The sequence below is a fragment of the Entamoeba histolytica genome, genomic scaffold, assembly GCF_000208925.1.
Source record: "Entamoeba histolytica HM-1:IMSS scf_1104750516999 genomic scaffold, whole genome shotgun sequence".
In the NCBI taxonomy this organism is placed as follows: Eukaryota; Evosea; order Mastigamoebida; family Endamoebidae; genus Entamoeba; species Entamoeba histolytica.
Genome location: NW_001915339.1, coordinates 1 through 8186, shown reverse-complemented (window position 1 = coordinate 8186; position 8186 = coordinate 1). Strand labels below are relative to the sequence as shown.

Below are 8186 nucleotides of genomic sequence, written 5' to 3'. Positions count from 1 at the left end.
ATATATTATAATAACATAACACATATGATTGATTATATAATAAACATCATGATGAAATTATACACATAAATAATAAACATAAAAAGAGTAAAATATTTTTCATTAATAAAATAATATTAATCATTTTACACTATTTAATTAGACACTTTTATTTCATATTTCTTTTCATCTTTTATTATTTATTCTATTTTATTACTCTTTATCTTCTTTCTTTTTATATTCTCAATTTTCTAATTCCTACATTCATTTTATTTTTTATTCATCATTGTTCTATTCATTTCTCTTCACTTATTATGTTATTTTCTCATGTTATTTTCATTTTTATTATTTCTTATTTTCAAAGAAATATATTTTTCTCTACTTTATTAGTTTTTTATCATTATTTGTGTTAACTATTTTTTCATGTTCTTTGTTCTTTCTACTTTTTTATTCATTATACTTTGTTTAACTTTTTATATCTTTCTTTATTAATCATTTTTATTTCTTTTTCCTTTTTATCATCACTCATATAAGTATTATGAACATTACAACTTATTTTTACTTTATTAATAATTGTCTTGACATTTATTTGTTTATAATTAACTTCCATTTGTACTGTCAATTCATTATTATCGTATTTTGTCTTTATATCTTTTCTTATTTCATTTTTAATTATTTGATTATTCATTCATCTATTCTAAATTTTATTTTAATTATTTTCATTACCATATCATCAATTATATTATTTCTTAACAATACATCTTCATCTCATGGTATATTTCCATTCTTTGTATTATACAATTATGTATTTTTTCATTATTCATCACATATTCTATTAAAAGTACATTTTCTTCTTTTTATGTCTTTCATTTCTTCTTAGTCTGTTTTATTAATTAAATTCTTTTCTATGGCTTTAATGAAATATCTATTAACAAACAACAACTAATACGAATATTATAAATATTAACATATACATTTAAATAAATAGAGACTTTTAATAATAATAAGATTTTAATAGATAATAAAAATGACATAAACACTTGTATAATAATAATCAAATAGTATTACAATGCATATTGAGATAAAAAATTGAATATTGTATTGAGAAAATAATTAAAAAGGAGAATAATAAATTGAATGAATTGAAATATAAATTGAAACATGATTAAGTAATAGAAAAAGTAATAAAATGATTTGAAAAGTATTGAATGAATAAAAGAAGATAACAAAAATAAATAAACAAATAAGTAATAGCAAAAAAAGAAATACAAGAAACATGAAATATAAAACTATTCATTCTTAAATTAAACAATAAATAAAAAATAATGTTTATATATTAATTACATTTATATTATTTTCTATCAACAATTCTACAAATTATAAAAACAATGAGAAACGTAATTATTTCATTCATTATTGATAGATAACTACATACAGAATAAATTATAAACATCAATGAATAAAAATAACATGAGTATCATTGAATTTACTGATTGAAAAAATAAGTAGTTTAAATAATGTTGTAATAATGTAATACAAGTTTAATACTAATTAAAAGAAAATTAAATATATTAAGAAAAGAAAAATACATTCAAATTAATTTAGAAAGACATTATACAATATAAAATAATATAATTTACAACAAAGAAATAAAGAAAGAAAGAAGAAAGAAATACAAAAATTAAATATAAAGATAGAGAGAATGTATTTAATTTGTATAAAGAGATAATAAAAAAGAAAATTAATAATGTAAATTATAAAACAATAAAAGGATGATATTTTAAAAGAAATAAAATATAAAAAATAAGAATTAAATTTCTTAAAGAATTAATGCAAAAATAGCAAAAACAACAAATAATATCATTGTTGAAATTGTTCCACATTGTTGCATTGTACCATCATTACATTTATCACATTCCCATTTTTGTTCATGTTTTGTTCTTTCTTTACTATTACATTTATCATTTGGATATTTATTTAAATACATCCATCCATTGTCAACTTCATAATTACAATATTTATCATCAGAACATTTAAAACATTTGTCAGTATAATAAAGTCTAATTGTGTCATCACGATGAGAACAATTATCATCATTATCTCCTTCTCCTTTAAACCCAATATGTTTTGGTGCTTTTTTAATTTCAACAGCACAGTCATCTTCTTCACTTTCATCACAAATTTCTTCTTTAAACTTTTTATCATTTAAATTAAATGTTTCACTTTTTTTATTCCTTGAACATGATGATGACTCAGCATAATAATCAATTGTAATTTGATCTCCATCATGTGTAAACATTTGTGACTCAAATTCATCAGTATAATAACATTTATCAAATTCATATGACATAAACATTGCAGAATCTCCATCAACACTTTTTTGTACTTCAACAACTAATGTCTTTGACATAACAACACTAATAAATAGAATGAAACATAACATGGTGTTAAGTTACTTTATTAAATTTCTTTCTGAGTTTTTCCTTTTATTATTATTATTTTTTTTTTCTCTTTTTATCATTTAAATTACTTCTATTCCTTTATGTTTTTTATTTTTTCTTCACTTTTACTTCCAATTTATTCTTCTTTCCTTCTTTTTTTTGAATTAAGTAAAGCCAATGTGATTAATTCTATTAGATAATCTTCTTTCTTTATCTTTTTATATTAAATATTCTTCTTGTGCTATTTATTAACTACTCCTTTTCTTTTCTTTACTCCCTATTTTTTACATCTCTTTTACTTTATATTGGAATTTATGTTCAATTTCATCCGATTTTGCTCCTTCAAACTCAAAATTACATTAAATTTAAAAAAAAGATTGCTTTTTACAAACATTCTTTTTTTTCAAAAAATTGTTGTTAGAATTAACAAAAATATCATGTGTTTATAATAAAAGAACAAGTGTTACTAAATAATTATTTGAGAGTCTTTCATTATAACAAAGATAAATGTAGTATTTCCAAAGGAATAGAGTTATTAATTAAATCATTCCTTTAATATGAAATAATCATATAACACAATCTCATTTTTCTTAATTAATCTAATTTTTGACATTTGACTTTCTATTCTTATTAAAATAATTAATTTATTTTCGTTGTTTTAAACTAATTATCTTTTTTATTGGTTATTGTTTCTTTACCTAAATTTTGTATTTTACTTTTCATAAAAATTGAATAAGATTTTGTTAATACATTAGAAGAAGAACCTTTTAATTCAAGCATTTGGAATGGGGATTTCTGATAGAAGTAGATTGTATTAAAGAAACTGATATGACACTTCTCATCGTGCTGAAAGTATAATCACGAAGTAAATTATAGTTTGTTTCTTTTTATTTTTTTGAAATGAAGAATAATCGAGATTGAATCATTTCATTTCAATTACTATGATTCGTTTTTGTGTGAAATAATAATTTCAACAAAGTGCATTTGACATCCTTCATATTCAAATGAAAATGAATATCGTTTAGAAGAAGATGATATTTAACATCCTTCATTATTATTGTTATTTATGTAGTATTGTTTATTCTAATTATTCTTCTTTATTAATTTTGAACAAAATTAATTTGAATTTGTAGTATTTCTCATAATGTCATTTAAATTTCAAGTATTTCCATATTCTCTCTGTTGAAAATTGTTGAAAATTGTTGATAATTGTTGATAATTGTTTGTCAGTGTTATTTTAAATAGTAATTCTTTATTTATATTTGTTGGATATTCAAAAAAAGAAAAATGAAGAGAAAAAAGAAAAAGTAATATTTTGAATAGTTTATAATCGTATTGATTAATTTCATAGTTGTAACAGTGATAATAAAATAGCAGTTGATATATTCATTAATAAACAATTATTTGTAGTGTTAAATAAAATATATTTTTATTATTTAGTTATGTTATAATATATTTATTGAACAGAATTACATTGTATAATTAAAAAGTAATAATCCAATGTAATTCTTATTGTTTGTTACTTATTCTTTTTTTTACAATTGAAATACTTTTATTTCTATTAAAATTTATTTGTTATTTTATTGAATATCCTTCTTTATTAAAATATCTTCAAGAAAAACTTACTTAATTAGCAGTCATTTTCACATGTGACTTTTGTGTAAGTAATTGTTTCATCTGATGAAGATGGCATTGATGATGGTGAACAAACTCCACATTTTCTTTGATCTTCTACAAATCCTGTGGGTTTTGTACACTCACTATCAGAATAATGGAAAGTACCTTGATATCCATGAACAACTTCTATTTGTATATAGTCATTACCATTGCTAGTACATGTTTTAACATCACTTGCTACATTACATACAAATTGTTTTGTACCTGGAATTGGATCTTCACATTTATCATCAGCAAATTGACTAGCAGCAACTTCTTTACATTGATTACTTTCTTCTGGTTTTGTTTCATAGATATTAATTCCTTTTAATTCTTCAACAGTATATTGTTTAACATCAGAAGAAGTTTTACATTCTTTATCTGTAAATGTACCATAGAAGTATTTTCCTTCATCAGCAGGTAATTGCTCCATTATATTGTGAAATTGATTGATAAGTAGTTGTAGAACTTCTATAGCATTTATCAACTTCAAAAACTGAATATAAGGTAAGGTTTTTGTTCTCTCCTGTTCCAACATAAGTGCATTGATAAAATTCTTTAGCTGAAGCAAATACTACAAAGACAATCAATAAACCAATCATTGTATTGTTGTAAGTTTATTTTCTCCAAGTTTAAATAACTCTTTTTTCTTTCGGACTTTTTTACATTTGAAATACTTTTTATTTTAATAACAAATTCTTTATTTTTTATGTTATTAATTCTTCTTTTATTCCTCATTTCATTAAATTTCAATTCGTTTCTTTCCTTTGCACTCAAAACTAAGGAATATGCAAAAAAATAAAATGAGTATAGAACTTTATAGAAGTGAAATTAACAAAAAAAAACTACAAATGAGTCAAAAAAGTAAATGTATTAATAAATTATTATCCAATCAAATGAATTATAATACATTTTATTAAAAGGATTTTTTTCTTCGTACTTTATTTTAACCAAATGAGAAAAAGTGAAGTTAGGTGATGGTAAATATAAACGTTTGAACTTAGAAAATATAAACATTAAAATGTTCATTGCATTATTAGCACTTACTGCTTTTGCTGCTGCTGAAAATATTTATGAATGTAAGTACATTGATAATAAACTTTCAAATGTTATTGTTTATGAAGATGGAAAATGTTATTTTCATGAAACAAGCTCCAAAAAGTAACTTATGTCCCAGCTACAGATGAAAACACACAAGCACAAATCAAGATCATTTCCTATACTACTACTGATTGTTCTGGTGATGAACCAAATGAACAACTTATGGATATTACTAAGAAAGCAGACATTGGTTCAAGTAGTACTGAACCTATTTATTTGTATAATGAAGAACCAGATAGAATGAGTGATGAATGTAGTTTAATTAATAATCAAGTATATTATGATGATCAATGTACTAACATAACAAGTAATATGGTTAAATATAATTGTAATGACTTAGCTAAGGAATGTAATAAATTAGGTGCTTCTGAATTTTATATGAAATCAGAAAATAAAGTTGGATATTTTGGAGTATTTTATTATAAAGATGAAAATTGTACTGAAGAACTTGGATTTGGAGCTCAAATGTATAAATGCGGAATGTGTGTTCCACAATCAAATGGTGATAAATACGTTAAATATGAATGTGAAGATGAATGTCAGAATAAACCTAATGATGATGGATCAATTGCTACCATTGTTGCATTCATTGCCATTGCTCTTTTCTTCGTTTTTTAATTGAGTAATAAATCGTTTGATTTATGTTTTGTTAATGAATTGTTTTAATAAAAATTTGTTCATATCATTTGTTTCTTAGTTGATATTGTTTATCATTGATATTCAATAATACTCAAATAATGAAAAACACTTTGATGCAAATGTCAAACATTGGTTATATCTCTTTCAATGGTGTTGAAAATAATTTGAATAAATCTGATAGAAATAGATAACGAATTATATTAATAATTCATTCTATCAATTCTATCTATTCAAATATGGTATGATAAAAATGAATGAAGAGTGTATTTGTATTTGTTTAGAATCAATTCTTAATAAAGTGAAAGAAAAATGAAAGAAAATAAAGATTATATTCTACATAAATTATGTTAATACATATATAGAATGGGTGTATTGTAGTATTAGATATTTTAGAAAAAGACGTGTAAGACAATCACAAAACATTCGATGTAATTTAAGTTATTCGTTATGGTTTTCATAAATACATCTAATAAGAAGAATATAAATCAAGAAATAAACAAACAAAAAGAAAAAGTTCATTAAAAAAATATACAACACTGATTTTATTCTATAGTTGTTGATTTTGTGTAGTTTTGAATTTGAGAAAAACATGAAAAGTTCTATTATTTTATACATCATAATTATCATGAATATTTAAACAATAAATATGATAATAATAACGATAACTATATTTAAATGAAATATACAAATAATATTAACTTCATTAAATTACTATTATGATTATTTGACATAGTAATATTTAACTATATCAATATAAACTCATTTAATTTTAATAAATTCAACCATCTTTATAAATTTAATACTATTTTATAATATCATTACTATGAGTATCAATTAAACTATATCTGTTTGTTATATAAACAAATATTATTTTTGTTAAAATGGAAATTGAATAGTAATTCAATCATTGTTCTTTCTTTGAATATTAAAGAAATAATTTAATTCACATTCAATTCTATTAAGAAAATTAAATTCATTGATAATCCAAAATTATAGATTCTATTTTAAATCTGTTTATCATCCATTCAAATGATATGCATAAATGATAAATTAATGTACTATTTAAATGTTTAAAATAATTTAAAATATCATTGTTCAATATTTAAACACGTTAACAAAGAATTAATTAAATTTATCATAATTAAATTTAATAATTATCACTCTTGTTTTGATGGATGTACTATATAAATGAAAATTGAAGAAGATAAATGGTTATTGATTGAATTATTAGAATATATATTTTTTATATAAAATTTAAATAGAAATATTTTTCATTAAATTAACAATAAGATAAAATAAGTGACTGACAAATAAGGAAACGAAAAAAAAAAGCAAATAATAGAAAAAAAAGGGTACGAAAATTAGCAAAGAAAAAATGCATCTAAATAATTTACAAAAAAGAAAAAAGATGCAAAAAAATTTGCATCCATAGAATATTCCACTTTATTATATTTTGCTCCTAAAATAAAAATAAAAAAATAAAAAATATGATAAATACAGAATATATAAATATTTATGTTTATATTTTATAATCATTTATATTTTGTATGAAATATTAATGAAATAGATGATTTGATGAATCATAATTATTTTTATTATTTTTATTCTTTTCTTTATATGTTATTTATCTATCGTATTTTTATATATTTATTTCTATGTTTATATTATTTATATCATTGTATTCTTCTTATTATCTATATATTATTATATTCTTCGTATTTTATTATTTTTATGTTTATATTATTTAGATTTTCTTATTGTTATTCTTTTCTATTTAGATGTATTTGTTTATTCACTTTATTCATCTTTTATATTATTATCATTTATATCTATTTTCATTTTATATTTATTCTCTTTTGATTTATATTAATATTAATTTTATATTTTATATTTTGATTTTATTATTATATCATTTATTATTATTTCTCCTTTTATTTATCATTTATTCTTATTATTCTTTTGTTTTATATTCTATATCATATATTCATATCATTTTCATTTATATTTTATCACTTATTATATGTTATAATAACATAACACTTATGATTGATTATATAATAAACATCATAATGAAGTTATACATATAAATAATAAACATAAAAACGAATAAAATATTTTTCATCAATAAAATAATATTACTTATTTTACACTATTTAATTAGACACTTTTATTTCATATTTCTAATTTTTACAATAAAAATACACTTTTTATTTCTTCTTTTCTTCTTTTATTACCTATTCTATTTTGTTACTCTTTATCTTCTTTATTTTTATATTCTCTATTTTCTACTTTTATTCTTTCTTCATCTTCTTCTACTTCTTACTTTCTTTTTATTCTTTTAGATCATTCATTCTCTTCTTTTTTTTCGGC

General features: G+C 20.4%; 3 protein-coding genes across 3 annotated transcripts, besides 1 other annotated feature; 1 reads left to right on the top strand and 2 right to left on the bottom strand.

The window, feature by feature from the left end:
* Positions 1–1798: 1798 nt before the first annotated feature.
* EHI_046050 (uncharacterized protein) lies at positions 1799–2422 on the bottom strand (the record flags this gene model as incomplete). The annotated part of the gene is made up of 1 exon (XM_645993.1): positions 1799–2422. The coding sequence occupies one exon, from the start codon at positions 2420–2422 to the stop codon at positions 1799–1801; it is 624 nt and encodes a 207-aa protein (XP_651085.1).
* Positions 2423–3128: 706 nt separating this feature from the next.
* Positions 3129–3317: a repeat region.
* Positions 3318–4050: 733 nt separating this feature from the next.
* Positions 4051–4509, bottom strand: EHI_046040 (uncharacterized protein; the record flags this gene model as incomplete). Its single annotated transcript, XM_645992.1, has 1 exon — positions 4051–4509. The coding sequence occupies one exon, from the start codon at positions 4507–4509 to the stop codon at positions 4051–4053; it is 459 nt and encodes a 152-aa protein (XP_651084.1).
* Positions 4510–5097: 588 nt separating this feature from the next.
* EHI_046030 (uncharacterized protein) lies at positions 5098–5795 on the top strand (the record flags this gene model as incomplete). Its single annotated transcript, XM_001914302.1, has 2 exons — positions 5098–5209; positions 5254–5795. The coding sequence occupies 2 exons, from the start codon at positions 5098–5100 to the stop codon at positions 5793–5795; spliced, it is 654 nt and encodes a 217-aa protein (XP_001914337.1).
* Positions 5796–8186: the final 2391 nt, after the last annotated feature.